This window comes from Bidens hawaiensis, unplaced genomic scaffold, assembly GCF_021521415.1.
Source record: "Bidens hawaiensis isolate Kalapana, Puna unplaced genomic scaffold, B.hawaiensis_p1.1 tig00003115_1, whole genome shotgun sequence".
Taxonomy (NCBI): domain Eukaryota; kingdom Viridiplantae; phylum Streptophyta; class Magnoliopsida; order Asterales; family Asteraceae; genus Bidens; species Bidens hawaiensis.
The window spans coordinates 2,679,684-2,700,450 of NW_027491167.1; the positions used below are offsets into that span (position 1 = coordinate 2,679,684).

Sequence of the window (20,767 nt, forward strand, 5' to 3'; positions counted from 1 at the left end):
TTGTGCATAGGAATTATGTGCCGGGTATAGAGACTCGATAATAGTTCCGACTCTTAGAAAATCTCCTTGTTGTTATAGAACGCTAGTGATAGTTTTCTGTGACGCGCATCACTTGGGTGACTTGTTTTTGGGAATTCTTCGCAAACAGTGAGTTTCACTTTCCCCTTTTAAACTTTTTAAACGCTTTTCACTTGGGGGAGATAACATACTCCGAAACGCTTTTAGATTTTGTTATGAAATTATATATTACTTGTAAAGGCTAAGTTGCAAACGAAATAACTGAAATCCTACAAATCGAACCGTTTAGTATTGGAAAATAGCGAGTCATTGTTGAGTAGTCCTACTGGGTTTGACAAACCCCACCCAACGCTAAACTCGACTGGAGGTCGAGTGGGTGTAATCTTGGCTAACACATTACCATGGTCGGGATAGACCTGGTGGCAAGGCACATGATAAACAGTCAGCTTCGCTGTCAAACACTTAGTAATACTTGCTTTATAGGCTAGCTACCTATAGATATATAATCGATTTAACACTATCTGGTAACGCAAAACGCTAAACGCAAAACGTTAAACGCTTTATTTTATATAAACTTGTGAACTCACCAACCTCGTGTTGACACTTTTAGTATGTTATTCTCAGGTAGCCGAGGCGGGCGCGCGGTATAGGATCATGCATTACTTTGAACGCTTTTGTTTATGCAAACTTGTTTTTAAACTGTTATTATTAATTGGGTTTTTAAGTCGTCCTGCGTGACGCAACACTTGGTTTATGGTTTTACGCTTCCGCACTTATTTACACTTAACTGTTTTCGTGGGTTGAAAGCTTTATTTACGGTTTGATTATAACTAATGATTCCGATCCTGTTAGTTCACATCCTCTGACGGTAAAACTCTGTTAGTGGATTTTGAGGGTGTGACAATATATCAAACATATATACGCATAAAAAAGTTTGGGCTCTCGAAACTTACGTGCCATGGCCACGGCGTGGCTTGCACACCCCCAGGATTGGCCCTGTTCCAGGCTCCAATGTAGTCATCTGGAGATGAGGTGGAAAGAGTCGGGCGAAGGAGAAACCAGATGGAGGCGTTGTGGGGGTGAAGCCCGGTGGCTAGGTCTGTGACTACATACGGGCTTTAGAAAACTTTGTGAGGGAAAGGATAGGAGGGGGAGAAAAAGGGGGTGTTGTGGTGATGTGGCGGTTTGGCTGTGTCCGAAGTTACATTTTGGATTTTGGATTTTTTAACATTACACATGTTATCTTTTGAATTTTGGATTTTTCAGTTCCAATAAATTATATTAAAAAAAAACAGGTAAGCATGAATTCAGACTTCAATTTAATCGGATAAAAAAATAAAAAGTAAATATTACACAATATTTAATTAAGTAGTGGTAACAAATGTCACCTCCTCCATGTTCTTCCATTACTAGTCTCTTGTGGATGTCCTATAACAATAATATAATATCTATCAAACATTAATTAACGATAAAAATTGACAATTGGTACATATATTGGTATAGACTTACTGCTCAATGCATTGCTTGGCACAATACGACGCCGTGAGTAAGCTTCAAAGAAGACCGTATTCTCTTTAAGCAACTCTTCCCAAACTATATCAAATTATCCATAAAAATAAATAAATATCAAATCATTATTTTAGTAAGAACTTTAGCACCGATTAATTATATAATTTGATAATAAATCTGTAACAAATATGAAGTTGAACACGTCTACAAAGTTAAAAGAGAAAAGACAATTGCCCATTTATTACTTTATCTTTAACATACTTTCTTTTTTAAATTATACAATTAAAATTTTATTTATCTTTGAGTCCTCTATAATAAAGAAAAAGGCTTAAATTAAGCATTACTGATTACAACATTGTTTTTAACTCGTAACAACAATGTGTTCAAATCACTTGCGGGGTTATTTGATTTGTTGTTATGATGAGTTTTGATGCACATGTGTATAACGGTGCATCTAATCCATTATATCGAAAATTTTAAATGTCAAGCACATGTAAGAACACAAATAGTTTTAAGAAAATATGTAAATACTTCCTCAACAAACCTGTAAAGGTAACAGTAGGACTGATGTTAGCATGCCTAGCAAGCGTCCTCATGCATTCATCTCTATCCATACGAAAAACTATGCACCTTTCTATTAGATGATGCACCTGTAAATACAAAACCTTTAATGTAAGCCTTTATGATGTGCATCGGTGTGTATGTAATATGTATAATACTATAATGTATGTATGACTTAATTACCATTCTAATGAAGGCATGAGGATTGCATTGTAAGCATGGTAGCTTGTGGCCATGAGGATGGAAATGTAAGCACGATAGCTTGTGGATTTGAAGCCTTGTCATATCTTCTTCACCTTTTATGCTATATCTGTTTATTCACAGTCATATCATGTATATATATGTATCAAGTAAATATCTTGCTAGTAAAGGTCACCAAAAAGGGCAACTACTTAGATATTTTATGATTCAGATATTTTTTTATTTATTTGCTTATTAATAAAAATGTGATATATATATTAAATATGGTTATCCATAGAGATATCCAAGTGAAGGGCCAAAAAACCATGAGGAATCTATTCGTGATAACTTTACGGTGACATTACTACAAATGGGCCGGATATGATGACGTGTCCATAACCCATAAACGGTAAACCAATAGGACAAATCTTATGAACGTCCAATCAAAGGCCGGTAACCTTAAGCAATAGCATGCTCAGGATTTGCTCCATCTGGATTTTTTGACGGTAGATCAAGCCATCAAAGTAATTTGGCCCTTCACTTGGATATCTCTATGGATGGATATCCGTAGACATCACAACTCTTCATCTTTGGACGTTTTAAGTTATATGATATCCGATCAGCATTTTAAAGTTTTGTAAAAAAAATGGTGTAAACTCTACAGCAATCGTTACTCAATTTTTTTTCTTTATTTGGTATTTATATTTTTTTAATAAAATTTAAACAAATAATATTTTATTAAATAAAAAATTACATTAAAATAAAAATTACGTTAAACTTAAAAAAAAACTAAGAAAAAATATAAAACTATTACATTACATGCTATAGATATTTTTAATGAGCAAACTTATTCAAAATATTAACTCAAGAGTGAGAAGTTAAACGTTTAAATGGGTTCGTCTACACGATACCCACTTATTTATCTTTTTTTCCCTTGTAACCCTAATTGTATATATCATGTTATAAAACCCTAGCCTTATGCCATCTCCATTTTCATTCTGTTGGTCCCCTGGTGCTTCCGTAAACTCCTTTAGAGAAATTGAAAAAGAGAGTCGCACGCCTAAAGAGATAAAGAGGAGAGGGAGAGCACGATGGGGAGTGAGCCCTTCTACAACATTATGTGCACAACGTATCCCAAAAACGCACCCCAAAATGCAATGGGGTGGTGTTCGCCGACGTTTTGGGCCAAAACGTCATCTATAACGTTCTCAATGCGCACGTTCTAACTTGAGTTTGAGCCTATATTAGTTCAAACTTAAGTTCGTTAATATAATATTCGAGTTGGCTTTATAAGTGCTTTACTAGTAATATTCGATCTAGACCGGAAGTTGAAGCTGAACCACGGCTTTATAAGTGCTTTACTAGTAATATTCGATTCAAATGTGTATTTTCATGGTTGAGTAACTTGTGTAATTGGTGTAGAAACAAATATTAGTGAAAGAGTTTTTAGGTATTTTTTGTTTTGTACCTTTTTAGTAATTTTTTTCAGAAAATAGATTTGTATCAAATGAGGAATATATAAATATGTTAGCATTTACAATTTTTTAATCGTAGAAGTCTTTTTTGTTTAATAAATTTGTCACTATTCATTAAAAAACTGAATTTATTAAAATTTACATTTTTTTAAATATATTTAATATTGTAATAAGTTTAAATATGTTTGATAAAAAAATCTGGTTTATTTTTGCTATTTAACAATCTGAATATGGTTTTTATAAAATTAAACATGATTTGAAATAATTGATTTATGTTGTTATTGAAATTTGAAAAAGATGAATGTGTATTTTACCTAAATACTTTTTTAACATTAAAATTTCTTCTCTCTTCAATCTCAATTTTAAATTTAGATTAATTACGACCATCAAACACCAAATATTTAATTGAATATGTGCTTAGAAATGAGTTCTAAAATTTTTTAACTCAACTAGTTTTTAAAATATCCATCACAATACCCAAACCAAAAGTATACAAATACAATGAAAGTGAAGTATGAAAAATAAATTCGAAGAGGTTAAATTTACAACATGAAAGCTTATACTAATCAACTAACTCAAGTTGAATAAGATAAAACTCAATTACGAGTGATTTTTAATGAGCTAACTACAATTATAATAATAAATATATTTATGTTACAGTTTTCAGGATCAAAACAAATAATTTTTAATATGAAAATAGTGAGAACCAATTTGTTGTTGTTATTAGGATTGCTGTTAATTTATGTTTGTATTTGTTGATTTCCGATTATGAGACGCTATAAGTATTTGTTGATTTGTATTTAGTTGTTATTGTTAGGGTTTTTTCTTTTATTGTAACTATTAATTGTTATTATTTTATTGTTGATTTTTGTTGTTATTATTAGTTTTTTTTTTGTTATGGTAAAACACTGCTTATGTAGATTGTTATTGTTTCATACGTTATCGTGTTTGGTAGATTGGTATTTTTTATTACATTTTCATGTTAAAATTATTTTGTACATGAACCCCCTTTATATGTTCAAGGGCGGAATATAATAGGGGCGAGGCCCCCCCCCCCCTTCTCTTTTGCTTATCCCGAGTTGTATTTTTGTTTATTCTTTGGTTATTTTATGTTTTATATAAAACTTAGTTTATTTAACATGAAAGAAACCTATTTTGTTTTAAAAGGTTTTTTTATTGATTATATTATTTTACTTACTAGGATAGTACCCGTGTTACACACGGGTTGAAAATAGATAAATAACAAAATCAATATAGACAACTATAAAATTTTATAAATAGACAACTATATTAACATTAGAATGGCCTAAACAAAATATTATAGAGTAACATTGTCAAATAAAAAATTAATAGTTACACAAACTTATCTATATTAGCAAAGTTATGAAAATATTTATAAACTTCAAAATTTTCCATCCAAAAACAAAAACATTTTGCTACAGAACCTGAAAAACAAAACAAACCATGCATCCTGATTAATTAAGTATTAAACTAAAATGTTAATGTATTTCATAATGAGTTTATGTTAACATTAATATCTAGAAGATTATGTAAAACTAAAAACAAAATGTGTGAATGTAATAATTACTATATAAATATAGACAATCATAAAATTTCACAAGAGAACATTTAAAAAATCAAAAAATTTAAAATAACTTTATAGCCACAATCTTAGAAATTCATATACTTTTAAAAAAATGCAACAAACTGGTCATCAAAATCATAATATTTTTTCACTGGCATATTAAACAAACACACATAATAAACATAACTTAGTAACCAAACTATTGATCATTCATATTGTCTTAATACAAGCTTAAACTAAGACAAACTAAATATACACATAAAAATGAGAGACCAAAAGGAGATCTAAACATGTCGGAGTCAAATTTACCAACCATCAACTTCTTCAAGATTTCACCAAAAAAGCAAATTACCTTCACAACTTGACAAACAAAATAAACTATTATAGAAGTTTATTGTATGTTTTTGGAAGTTTCTAGTTCTGAACTAAACTAATAACTTAAATAGAAAACACAAAGTAAACAATGAAAGTAAAAAATTTAGAGTAATCAACTACATAACTAAGTTATTGGTGTTACCTTAAATTTTATCTTTAGATTCCAAAGAGTTTTAAAAATCATCAAAATTTGACTCATAGTTATCACACTCTAACAACCATTTTACCTTCTCACTAACTTCATTTTTTAAATCCAAATGTTTGCTTTTTTTGTATAACATTAGCAAGTTTCAAGTGATCCAAATCTCTTAAAAGAAATAGATCATTGGATTCCAATATTGATTTAGGATAGTACCTGTCTTACACACGGTGGAACATATTTAAAAACATAATATATATATGTAACATCATATAAATCTAATGAAATGCAAATGTTGTACTTATAAATAAATGATACTTTTACATGAATTATAAGACATCATAATTTATTTGAATCAAATACAAAAACATGCAAAGACTAACAAAGATAAATGAAAAGTTAAAATATATTATAACTTATATCATTAGTACAATAACAAGCAAACAAAGAAATTAGTCTCTAAATCAATAAAACAATTCTACAATGTCGATTCAACAAAACTTTTATCTCAATGTTGATTCAAAATATGAACACTATCTAAGACATGTATTACGCATCAATAACTATAATATTTAGTACTTTAAGATAGTACATGTATTTATTTGCACATCAATTTAAATCATTTATTACAAACCATGTTTGAATTAAATATTACAATCTTGAAAAACATTTATCACTAACTTCATTTTCCAAATTCAAATGTGTCATTTCTTTTATAACATTAGCAAACTTTAAGTGATCCAAATCTCTTAAAAGAAACAGATCATTGGATTCCAATATTGATTTAGGATAGTACCCGTGTTACATACGTGCAACATATTATAAAACAATATATATATATATGTACATCATATAATTAAATTTAATGAAATGCAAATGTTGTACTTATAAATAAATGATACTTTTACATAATTATAAGACATCATAACTTATTTGAATCAAATACAAAAACTGTCACACCCCAATCTACGGCGGAAATGCCGGGGCGCGAACTGATTGTCACAGCTCTCAAGGTTACTATCATGCACAATATAAGTTTCAATATCTATTTAATAATTTCAAATAATTCAAGTACAAAATACAACTTATTAAACAAACAATAAACACAAATTTAATTCTTGATTTTATCTTTTCTATCACAATTCTTCACTAAATCTTCACAAAGTCTTGCAACTAATTCAAGCGATAACATGCATATGCGTATAAAATAGAATTTTGTCAACACATGTTGAGTGAGCAACACACCAGTTTAGTTGTACATATAGTATATATATAACAAAATACGTAGCTGCAACAAGTCATATGAGAATAACAAAATAACCAAATGAGCAAGTATAACTGAGATGTCGAGAAGCATAAAGGCTAACGACTGGCGTATGATCATACTAGACTGAGATTATGTTGGACCTCTCCGAATGCGAAAGCATACAAAGCAAATAAGCACATAAGCAAGTAAGGTATAAGTTGTTAACACATAAGACAAAGTTGCAGTTTTGTGTATAAGTATAAATGAGAAATATATTTACGCATATGTCCCCAAAACGTGGAAAACAAGTAAAATAGGGAAATGTGGTAATCACCTTAGCAAATGAACAACGGGAGTAAATACGGTACAATGGTAAAGTAACGTCACGCTCGAGGTGTATTAAAGAACGAATCCTATGTAATAAAGATAGTCGAAGAATACAATAAATCAATAGGTGCATTAAAATTGATCGGGTGTTCTTGACGGAAATATTTATTGCTTTAATTTTATAATTAACTTTATTATTTTAAACATCATTTTTATTTATTAATAATTTTATTAGCAAAGCTTTATTGTTCATAATATGATTTTAATTATATAAAATACATTTGAATACTCATATAAACGTTTATAAAGATTTTGGATAAATCATATATTCTTATTAAATACATCTTTTAAATAAGTATTGTGGATAACTAATAGTAAATAATAATATTTGAATAAACTATAATAGTTTATGAATATATTTTAATTAACAAGGTTATATTATATATAATTTAGATTAAAACTCTCTTTAAATTATTTATTATAAAAACCTTTTCCAAATTAAATAACTAATAAACATATATATATGTGTGTGTGTGTGTCGGTTTTAACCAAGGTTCGGAAAATGACTAGTTAATGTATCGGTTTAATAGAAAAATATTGAGTTATTATTATCTATTTTAAAAATAGCAATATGATGAATAAATGATCTATATTAGTTTTAAAAAAAGAATTATAAGAAAAAGAACCCAAAACGGGCTGGGGGGAGGCTCGAACCTGCGCCCCCAGCTCGTCCAACTCTTGAATACGAAACACACAACCAACTGGACTGGACGTCTAGTTGTTTAAAGATCAGAATGATAATTTAAGTATACAAACCCAGAATAGCCCCCAATTTCCATGAACCCTAGATCATTAATTGATTAAACCCGTGTATATTGGTTTATCAACCATAGGGTTTGTAACATCCTAAATATTCTAATATTAAATAAAGAGAGTTGCTTTAAATTGTCGTGTGTTAAATAATTAGTTAGTGTTAAATAAAGAAGAATGATGGACTTGGATAATTAAAAAGGATTAAAGGATAATGGGCCTTAGGTCAACGGGCTTTAAGGGATATAAATACCCCTTAAACCATCCTAAAACCCTAAATCCTCATTCTCACCATCTTATTCTCTTCACACTCAAAAACACACGCACACACCTACACCACCATATACGGTCACGATAGAGAAATGGGAGAAACGGGATCGAGCAAACGTTAGTTTTGGTAGATCTTTGATATACGAGCCATACACAAGATCTAGAGTCCATAAGCAAGCTAGCCGAGACCGAAGAACGCATAAAGGTAAGCCGTTTTACCTTTAAAGTTTACGTTTTTATAAACGTTTAGTCTTGAAACTTGAATCTAGAATAGATCGGGTATAAGCGAAACGTAAAGTTGTAAACTTGATGCTAAAGCGAACCTAATGAACCCGTGAACATAAACGGTTCGTTCAAAGAAAACCTTAAATCTAGTATTGAACGTTTTTGAGCTTAAAGGTCCAAACTTTATGTGTTTTCGGGCCGAGTCTTATCCAAAAATGACCATGGGTATGTTCACGGGATTGGTTAGCATCATATCTAAGGATTAAAGGCTGAACAGAAAGGTCTATTGGGTTAAAATCAAAACCCGACGCTCACTGTAGATAGCTTCGCCAAATACGTTCGCGTGTATATAAGTTCGCTTGTATAAGTTCGCTTGTATAACTCCGCTTGTATAAGTTAGTTTGTATAAGTTCGCCTGGTGATAAGATCGCTTAAACACTAAGTTCGCCAAGTTAATTTCGCATACGTTTATGTTCGCTTAAATGCTTAAATTCGCTTAAGTGTTTAAGTTCGCTTAACGACCAAGTAAAAGGAAACTAATACTAGACCGTTAAATTAGATTAGACGAGTATTGATACGCGTAACCTATATACAGTTAGCACAGCACAGTTAAAGAGAGGAATCACGATAAACGGGGAAAGGAACCGAATTCAGGTGAGTTTCTAGACCCATTTCCTTGTTATGTTTTCGGGGCTGTGTGCATACTCGATGTGATAGTTAATACACTTACCTTAACTGGTAAGTGTATGCCTTATATGGTTTATATTTTATGTATGTATATCTTAATGTGAATGAAAGCTTGTCGGTATGTGAACGATCTTCGGATATTGCACATGCTAACAAGGGAGGTATGTTTATGATAGATGAATGTGTATGACAGATATATGTACAATATATGAGTATGTATGAATGATTAAAGAAAGTATGTATGTTATGGGTATGTAAAGACGGTATGTACGAATATGAAGAAAGAGGGACCAGACCCTAATAATATCTGAGATAGAAGGGACCAGACCCTAATAATATCTGAGATAGAGAAGTAAAAAGGGACCAGACCCTAATAATATCTGAGATAGACAAGAAAGAGATCAGTCCTAATAATATCTGAGATAGACAAAGGAAAGAGGGATCAGACCCTAATAATATCTGAGATAGAAAAGGAAGGGATCGGACCCTAATAATATCTGAGATAGAAAAGGACAGTAATTCATATAGTATGAAAGTAATAAAGTATGTATGTATGACTTATGTAATAAAAGTAGATTAGTAAAGTAATTATTATGTATCTTCGGATGCATAATCGAAGGTAAGTGTATGTATTGTATAATGTGTGATTAACTAGAACTCACTCAGCATAGCTGACTTTTAGTATGCATGCAGGTGAGTAGATTGAGGCAGTTTGCTTGACGAGGACACATGGCATCGAATTGAAGACACTGGTGTCTCAAGAAAATGTTATGATGATTTAAAAGACCATGTTTTGTTTTTAAATGACTATGAATGTTTGATAAGACAAGATTTGAAAGTTATGTAATGTTTGACGATTGAAGTTTATATTCCGCGTGAAGTTTTAATTAACTCTGATATTTAGAACTGCGTTTATGAGTAAATCCAACACCAAAGTATGGCTACCGGTAACGGGGCCTTACAGGGTTAATATAGACGACAACTGGACGAGTTGAAACATGCATTAAATTACCTCAAACTGTTGATAATTGATGGGCATCAATAACGAGGAACAGGCAGACGGATTTGATGACGAACAGACAGCCAAACGACAAATATAATTCAATTGATTAAAGGTTAAGGACGGCGAGGGTGTCGAGATAACATCTGCAAGTTTAATTTGATTATATCCTCCGTTTTCGTGACCAACAAGTTCCTAGGGTTGTCGGCTACGATAATAAGGAAAACAGATCGATTGTGATTGAATTAACATAATTGTGATGTCAGTGTGAACGAAATAAGTTTCCGAGAATTAAAATTGTGATTGAATTAAAATTTTGATTCAGTTTCCATATTGGTTCCGAGAATTGAGGTCCAAGTTAGGCAGATTATAATCGGGTACAAGAAAACTAATATGGGTCGGGTTTGGGTATTAGGATATCCAGATTATCATATGTGTTATAACAATATTTTCATTTTAACCCTTGAGGTTTAAGGATGGATGCAAAAGGGATAAAAGGTTTAGTTTGGGTTGGTGTTGCCAAAACAAGAAAGGTATAATATATATATTATATAAAAATAATTAACAAAAATATTACAATAATGAATTACGCTCGATAAACGTGAATGAATTTACCGAACCTCGAAATGGGTCGGGTTTTAATATAAATAATAAATCTTGGAAAGTCCGAGTTTTAACAAAAACATACAAAGACTAACAAAGATAAATGAAAAGTTAAAATATATTATAACTTATATAGTACAATAATAAGCAAACAAATAAATTAGTCTCCAAATCAATAAAACAATTCTACAATGTCGATTCAACAAAACTTTTATCTCAATGTTGATTCAAAATATGAACACTATCTAAGACATGTATTACGCATCAATAACTATAATATTTATTACTTTAAGATAGTACCTGTGTTTATTTGCACATCAATTTAAATCATTTATTACAAACCATGTTTGAATTAAATATTACAATCTTGAAAAACATTTATCACTAACTTCATTTTCCAAATTCAAATGTGTCATTTCTTTTATAACATTAGCAAACTTTAAGTGATCCAAATCTCTTAAAAGAAACAGATCATTGGATTCCAATATTTATTTAGGATAGTACTCGGTTACACACGGTGCAACATATTTTAAAACATGATATATATGTAACATCATATAATTAAATTTAATGAAATGCAAATGTTGTACTTATAAATAAATGATACTTTTACATAATTATAAGACATCATAACTTATTTGAATTAAATACAAAAACATACAAAGACTAACAAAGATAAATGAAAAGTTAAAATATTTTATAACTTAAATCATTATTACAATAATAAGCAAACAAAGGAAATTAGTCTCCAAATTAATAAAACAATTCTACAATGTCGATTCAACAAAACTTTTATCTCAATGTTGATTCGAAAGATGAACGTTATCTAAGACATTTTTTACACATCAATAACTGTAATATTTATTAATCTAAGATGGTACCCGTGTTTATTTGCACATCAATTTAAATCATTTATTACAAACCATGTTTGAATTAAATATTACCATCTTGAAAAACATTTATCACTAACTTCATTTACCAAATTCAAATGTGTCATTTCTTTTTAACATTAGCAAGCTTTAAGTGATCTAAATCTTTTAAAAGAAACATATCATTGGATTCCAATATTGATTTAGGATAGACCCCGTGTTATACACGGTGCAACATATTTAAAAACATGATATATATGTAACATCATATAATTAAATTTAATGAAATGCAAATGTTGTACTTATAAATAAATGATACTTGACATCATAACTTATTTAAATCAAATACAAAAGCATAAAAAGACTAACAAAGATAAATGAAAAGTTGAAATATTTTATAACTTATATCATTAGTACAATAATAAGCAAACAAAGGAAATTAGTCTCCAAATCAATAAAACAATTCTACAATATCTATTCAACAAAACTTTTATCTCAATGTTGATTTAAAAGATGAGCTTTATTTAAGACATTCATTACACATCAATAATTGTAATATTTACTCTAAGATAGTACATGTGTTTATTTGCACATCAATTTAAAACATTTATTGCAAACCATGTTATAATTAAATATTACAATCTTGAAAAAATTATAGTTAGTAACCTACCATCTTGAAAAAAAGAATTAACAAACCATGTTTGAATTAAAAGGTCAAACTTTTAATTTTAAAATGTCATATTTTGACTTAAAAATCTCAACATAATATATATGCTTTTTTTAAAATTCAAAATGTGTCCACTGTTTTTTCTTTTGCTTGAAGCAAACTTAATACAATTAATACAAATTAATTATTTGATTTCGGTCAAAACATAATTAAATTTCAAATTATTATTATTGATAAATACATAATTATATGTATAAACATGCATAAATTATGCTTCACTTATAGAACATTTAAAAATTTATGGTTACTATTTTCAACATCATTAATAACTCTTAATCTATACATACTATTAAAGCAATGAGCAATTTCCACATGTCACCATTCTAGGGTGTCCACATAGGATGTCACCTCATTGCCATATCACCTATTACCTTTCTTAAGCATACCAACTCATCCACTAACCTATATTTAAACCATAACATTTTTTAAATTTTTTTACCCCTAATCAACTTTTTCTCTCTTTCTATATTTTAGCCGGATCTCCTTTCTCCTATTCATATATTCAGGCGAATATGGATGTAGATTTGTATTAATTTTCCGGTAAGTATATATTTTATAATAAACTTCCGATCTTGATCTATCTATTTCCGGCAACATTAAATTTTTTTCCGGTTATTGTTTCCTCTAACCTTTTTATCTTTATTCTCATTGTTAACTGAATTTATTAAAATCAGTTTAGGTTGTAAATCATTAACAGCGATAAAGGTTATATGTGGACGTATTAATTTTTTCCGGTAAGATTTTCCGTTGAGTTTTTGTGTTATACCTTTAAAATCGTTGCTTTTTATTAATTCAGGTTATCTACCCGGTTTATTTGCTCAAGTTTTCTTTTTTACTTTGTTAATCAAAATCTTATATTCCATTTTTTCGTTTTTCCGGTAAGTATTTCCGATAAGTTTTTCCGGTTAGGTTTTCCTGATATTTGTTTTACCTATAACAATGGTTGCATAATATCAATATTAATATTCTACTTTATAATTTCAGGTGAGTGTCACGGCTTATACAATCTATTTTCCGTGGACACATTTAATTTTCCTGTTTTCGGTAACACCTTTAATTTTTTCCGATTATTAGTTATAATTAAAATAATCCATAATATCAATATTAATATTCGTTTTTATTATTTCAGGTAAATGTCCGACTCATATAATCTAATTCCCGGATTGATCATGAGTTTATAATATGTATAGATTAATTTTAATATTGATGTATATTTCATTTTTGAATATTCATGTATATTCATTTTAAATTTTGTTACATAAAAGATAATATTATTGTATATAGTAGATCCGAGATTAGTTGATCTGTATTTTTTTTACGGCGTGTGTTAATCTATTATCCCAAATTTTTTTATTAGTTTGACTTTCCTTAATTTTTACGGCGTGTGTTAATCTTAACATGAATATCATAAGTTTATTTGGTAATTCAAAATATTCAAGTTAATATTAAACTTAATTTTAATGTTTTGTGAACATCAAGTAAATAAGTAATTTGTTATATTTTTTGTACAGGTTAATATAAAAATAATTATCCATAATTTACATAATAATAAGTTTACTGAAATTGATAAAAAAATTAATGTCGTGTTTTGATACATTTAAAAACGATATTATTTCTATTTATAGTAAAATATATTATAATACAGATTTATTTATAATTTCTAATTATATTAAATTTTACATAAATAAGTTATTAATTTATACTACATAATCTATAAATAAGTAAATAAGTAATAAGGAAATAAATAAATAATTAGACGATTTAAGGTAAGTTCTAACACATTTGAATTATTTGAAAAGTAACTAAAGAAATAATTAATTATTAAAACGAATAAGTCGTTTGAATATTAAAGTATCCATATATTTGGTTATATGTTGACTAAATTGATTTTCGAAACTACTGAAGTTAATATTAAAGTAAATAAGGTAATTGTTTTTATATTAATAATAAATTAATTGTCAAAGTTTAAAATGGAATATTGTTACTTCAAAGATTAAAGTTAATAAGTTAATGTTAAGTAAATAAGAAAATAAGTAAATATTCAAGCGAATTAAAGACAAATAATTAGATGTTTTATTGATGTTGTTATGTAAAATCAAAAATTTACATAATAGGGAGTAAAAAACGACATGATTTCTCGGTAGTATTATAACTACTATATGTTTGTTATAGTACAATATATTATAATTACATATTTATTTATCATTTCTAATTATATTAAAGTTTACATAAATAAGTTATTAATTTATACTACATAATCTATAAATAAGTAATAAGGACATTAATAAATAATTAGACGATTTAAGGTAACTTCTAACACATTTGAATTATTTGAAAGTAATTAAGGAAATAAGTAAATAATTAAACGAATAAGTCGTTTGAATATTAAAGTATCCATATATTTTGGTTATATGTTGACTAAATTGATTTTCGAAATTACTGAAGTTAGTATTAAAGTAAATAAGTTAATTCTTTTTATATTTACAATAGATTAATTGTCAAAGTTTAAAATTGTATATTGTTAGTTCAAATATTAAAGCTAATATTAAAACTATTAAAGTAAATAAGTAAATAATTAAACGAATTAAGGTAAGTCGTTTGAACAAATAAAGAAAGTCAAACCATATAAATTGTAATAATGAGATAATTATGTTATTATTTCGGTCAAACCATATTAAGGAATGAGTTTATAAAAATGGAAAGAATTATAAACTATATACAATTACGATAAACAAAAATAAAGAGTTGAAGTTCCAAGTTGTTTTAACATTGAGAACGAAATTTGAATTTGTAATAGTATGAACGGTAAGTTGTAATTTTATAAAAAAAATAAAAATAATAACATACTTGTAAAGTATAACTTTAATAATGTCTAAATATAACATAATCTGAATGAGATTTTTTTGTAATTATGAAAATACGGTTATTGTAAATATAATATTGGAAAAACAGTTGGATATACAAAAATGGCAGTTAGTATAAACAGGACATTAATATGTTAGTCAAACATATATATTCCAAATAAAAATACGGTTTAAATCGGAAACCTGCTGATATATATTCCATATAAATGTTGATCAAACTATTATTATTGACATTAATTATAAATTCAAATTTAAATCATATACAAAAAATATAGAGAAATACCATAGACAAATCTATACTAGTTATTCTATAAAGGGGAACAAAAATGAGAAAGATGAGAAGCCATAATTAATTGACATGTGTCAAGTATGGATCAAAGGAAAAAAGGGTATAAAAGTAATATTACACATTCTCTCTCTCCACATGCAAGTCACATGTTAACCCCCCATCATTTTTAAACGTCTATAACTTTTTCATATGATATTTTTTTAAAAAATAAAATTCACCATAATAACAAGCGTTTTTTTACCTTTAATATGAGTATAATTTTGTTATATAAGAATAAAAAATAATTTACGTCATTGTGTATTTTTGCTTACCATTGTGTCTTTTTTCGTCATTGTGTCTTTCTGTTTGTTATTGTGTTTTTTCGCCATTGTGTCTTTCAACTGATCATTGTGTTTTTTCACCATTGTGTCTTTCTGTTTTTTATTATGTTTTTTCGTCATTGTGTTTTTCAACTGATCATTGTGTTTTTTCACCATTGTGCCTTTCAACTAATCATTGTGTCTTTCTGTTTGTTATTGTGTTTTTTCGTCATTGTGTCTTTCAACTGATCATTGTGTTTTTTTTCCATTGTGTCTTTCAACAGATTATTGTGTTTTTTCACCATTGTGTCTTTCAACTGATCACTATATTATTTTTAAATACTAATAACACCGTTGTGTAATATATATATATATATATAATGAAAAATACCAACAAATTATCTAATACATAAAACACAATGATGAATACATATTACACAATAACCTGAAACGTAAGACACAATGCTAAATACATATAACACAATGGCCTGAAACGTAAGACACATTGGTAAATACATATAACACAATGACCTGAAACGTAAAACACAATGGAATCTACATATTACACAATGGCTTGAACGTAATACACAATTAACATAATACTATTTTTTTCAAATTAAGTGAATATTGAGCATAATGACTAAAACACAATATATAAGTATAAAGCAAACGTTGAGCACACATACACAATGACGTAATCTTTGTTTTAATTTTTATCTTTAATATGAGTATCAATTGAAAAACACAATGACCAAAATATATAACATAATACATAGAAAAACACAATGGACAACCAAATAACACAATATAAAAAAATCCATCAACTTTTTTTGTATAACAATATGATATTCATATTAAATTTAAAAAAATGCTCGTTATTATGGTGGAAAAAAAATTTCTAAAAACAAATGTCGTATGAAAAAGTTATAGACATTTTAAAATGATGGAGGAATTGACATGTGCCTTGCATGAGAGTCATCATAAGTGGGTTATTATATCCATGCCTTTTTCATCAATTTTTATTTCTTAAATTAATCTCCACCATCCAAATTTAAGATCAATGGATTAGATTCATTCTCACACTTCTCAAATTTGTTGTCCTTTGCATTTTAACTTTACCCTTAATAAATAAAGCTTTTTAAATGACACATGTCATCACTATGTTGATCCTTACAAAATTTCCTTCTTCTGTCTTATATTAATTACATTTCTCTTTTTAATATTTCATTTTTAATTTTTAATACTTCCATCCTAATTTAAAAGAATTAATATCATCATAAATATGTTAATTTGTTTAATATAAAATATATTGCATTAGTTATTAATATTATATTTTTATTTTTATAAGTAACCAATACGAAACGGGTGGGTTTCTTTAACCGATTAAAGTATCAAACATTGTTCATGTTAAAACAGTTCAAGATTAGAATGAGTTTTGATCCACAAGTTGGTTTAAAAAAGTAGCCATTTAAGACTAAGGGGGTTTTTTGGGATTCCTTATTTTACATCTTTATAACTTTTCATTAAATTAATAAGTTACAACATTGTAACTTATGAAACTTTTCCTCTCACAATATAAGCAATCCCAAACATGTTATTACTTTTCAAAAGTTTATAAGTTATAAGTTGATGAAAATAAGCAATCCCAAACACCCCCTAAGTTTTCATATAGAAAATAACAAAGAAATAATTTATGATTTATGAATTTTCTAACTTTTTATTTTCAAATTGCGTAATGTGTAATTTTTTTACCGTATAATATATCTTTATATACATGATACATTTTTTTTTTATTTCACATTATATTATTATTAAAAAAATTACTTATTATAACCCGTGTGTTACACGGGTAACTAACTTAGTTATAATATAATATACCAAAATAAATTATTTATGGTAAGGAGTACATTATTGTCACATATTATATTTTATAATCATTCAGATTTGTGTAGCAGATTATGTTTTATAATCACATGAGTGTATTTTCTGTTTCGTGGGTTTGTCTTAGAAAGTAGTACTTTTTGAAATATTTAAAACAAAAAATAGTAAAAGTAATAACATACTTGTAAAGTATAATTTTAATAATTTAACATAATCTGAATTATAATTTCTGGTAATTATTAATATACAGTTATAGTCAATATAATAATGGAAAACATATATAGAAACAATTATGTTTGACAAACAATTATTATGGACATTAAATATGAATTCAAATTTAAATCATATACAAAAAATGTAGAGAAATACCATAGAGAAAATCGAAACCTTCATTTACTTATTTATGTAAATTATTAAACTTATTATCTATCGATTATGAATCATTAATTTTAGAGAACTTATTATTATGTAAATTATGGATAATTAATTTCATATTAATTTTTTATGATATACCAAAACTATATACAATTACGGTAAACAAAAATAAAGAATTGAAGTTATGAGTTGTTTTAATATTTAGAACGAATTTTGAATTTGTAATAGTATGAACGGTAACTTGTAATATTTTAACAAAAATAAAAATAATAACATACTTGTAAATTATAATTTTAATATGTTACCTTAAACATAATCTGAATGTTGGTATATTATTCCATGTAAATGTTGGTCAGACCATTATTATGAACATTAATTAGAAATTCAAATTTATGAGAAATAGCTAATTGAGAAAGTCAGTGTATATAAAATAAGAAATTCAAATAATCGAAAACAACGATTATTATATAGTATAATTTAGTTAGTTATTTATGTAAAGATAATATAAATAGCAAAGTATTTGCAATTATTGTAAAATATATGGAAAGTCGTTAAAAATAATTGTAAATAAATAGTTGCTTTGGGAAATCATGTCGGTTTGTTTTTAAATAAGTAATTGTTTTAAATTATTTTAGTCAACATATACCAAAAATATATTGATAGTTATATATGGATACTTATTTTTGAAATTAAATTTATTATTTTAAAACGACTTACATTATTTCAAAATTTTAAAAACGACTGATCTAAATTAACATTTTTACTTTAATAATAACGTTTTATTAAGTTTAATATTTGAAGTAACGGTATAACATTTTTACCACGAAGTATGGTTATATACCAAAAATATATGGATACTTATTTGTATGGTTAATATTCAAACAAATTATCTAAAATCATCTAATGATTTACATATTTGCTTATTTACTTATTTACTTTAATATTAACATTTTATTAACTTTAAAATCGGTTTCGTTATAAATTAAGAAAAGTCAAATAATATAAAATGTTATAATGGGATAATTAAATTACGATATTTATGTTAATGAAGTTATTTAAAACAATAAGGAAAGTCAAACAAAATAAATGGTATTAATGATATAATTAATATCAAATAGAATATCGCAACGCCGGAAAATAAATATATATCAAACTTATCTCGGATATCCGATATACAATGGTATTTATTTTTTATAAACACAAGAAGAAGAATATACATGAATATTAACAATTAAGAAAATAAAATAAACATCAACATTAAATTTAAAATCTATACATACTACAAACTCATAATCATTCCGTTAAATTATATTATATGAGTCGGCAAATACTTGAAATAATAAAAAAGAATATTAATAAGCCGTGACACTCACCGGAAAATATTACCGAATAATGTTACCTAAAATAATTAAAAAAAATATTAATATTGATATACACAAAATGTTACAGAAAAAACTTAAAGTAAATTCTTACCGGAAAAACGTAATAATGGAATATAAGAATTTGATTAGCAAACTAAAATGAAATATTCAGCAAACTAAAAATGGATAAATAACCTGAAATAATGTAAAACAACAATTGTTATAGATATAAAACATAGCCGGAAAAAAATTTACGGAAAATATTACCGGAAATACTTATCGGAAAAACGTAGAACATCCACATATCACCTTCATGCCCGTTTATGATTTACAACCCAAACTGATTTTTTTAAAATCAGTTAACAATGAAAATAAACATAAAAAGCTTAGAAGAAAGAATAATCGGAAAAAATAATATGGTTGCCGGAAATTAATTGATATAAGTTTACCTTGCATTGGAAAGATTAATCGGAAATAAGAGGCTTAGAGCGGCAATTAGGGTTTCTGAATAGTGGCAACGGACGAAATTAGACTAAAATATAGTATTTGAATTTACGGGTTAATGGGTTAAATGAATATCCAAGACCCGCGAGAAAATAAGCTTAAATGGGTTAAATATAGGTTAATTGCTGAGTTGGCTTGCTTAATAAAGGTAATGGGTGACATGGCGTTAAGGTGGCATCCTATGTGGACACCCTAGAATGGTGACATGTGAAAATTGCTCCTTGCTTTAATAGTATGTATAGATAAGACCTTTTAAGACTATTACTTAAACATGTAAGGGCGAGGAGTGGCCTTCACCCCTGTTCAAGTGCGCCCCCTATTACAGTTTATTCGAGACAACCGTTAATCTCCCAAAAACACAAGAGAAGAAGAGAAAATAGACCCAAATAAAAATTCTTTTTTTTTCTTAAACGAAATTACAATATATAAGAAAAACAAAAACATAATAATTGGAAAAAATAAACAATAAAGAAATATAATTATAATACAATAAGGAAACTAAATAAAGACCTTTTACACTTTTAGCCATGTTAGAACATTTCTGGTTATTAGTGTAGGAAGAGAACGCCGATGTGGTCGGGAGTTCGC

General features: G+C 27.5%; 1 protein-coding gene across 1 annotated transcript; it reads right to left on the bottom strand.

Moving 5' to 3' along the window:
• Positions 1 to 1,312: 1,312 nt before the first annotated feature.
• On the bottom strand, positions 1,313 to 2,475 carry LOC143622291 (uncharacterized). Its single transcript, XM_077093479.1, has 4 exons — positions 2,272 to 2,475; positions 2,072 to 2,177; positions 1,528 to 1,611; positions 1,313 to 1,446 (listed from the first exon to the last, which is right to left on the bottom strand). Exons 1-4 carry the CDS (start codon positions 2,371 to 2,373, stop codon positions 1,403 to 1,405), a joined length of 336 nt encoding a protein of 111 aa, XP_076949594.1. The 5' UTR covers positions 2,374 to 2,475; the 3' UTR covers positions 1,313 to 1,402.
• Positions 2,476 to 20,767: the final 18,292 nt, after the last annotated feature.

What these genes read in the sequence shown, in the direction of transcription:
- LOC143622291 (XM_077093479.1), bottom strand. Translation starts at nt 2,373, where the DNA reads ATGACAAGGCTTCAAATCCACAAGCTATCGTGCTTACATTTCCATCCT. An exon ending in TCCTACTGTTACCTTTACAG is followed by an intron (nt 1,612 to 2,071) that starts GTTTGTTGAGGA and finishes AATTTGATATAG; the next exon opens with TTTGGGAAGAGTTGCTTAAA. An exon ending in GCCAAGCAATGCATTGAGCA is followed by an intron (nt 1,447 to 1,527) that starts GTAAGTCTATAC and finishes TTATTGTTATAG; the next exon opens with GACATCCACAAGAGACTAGT.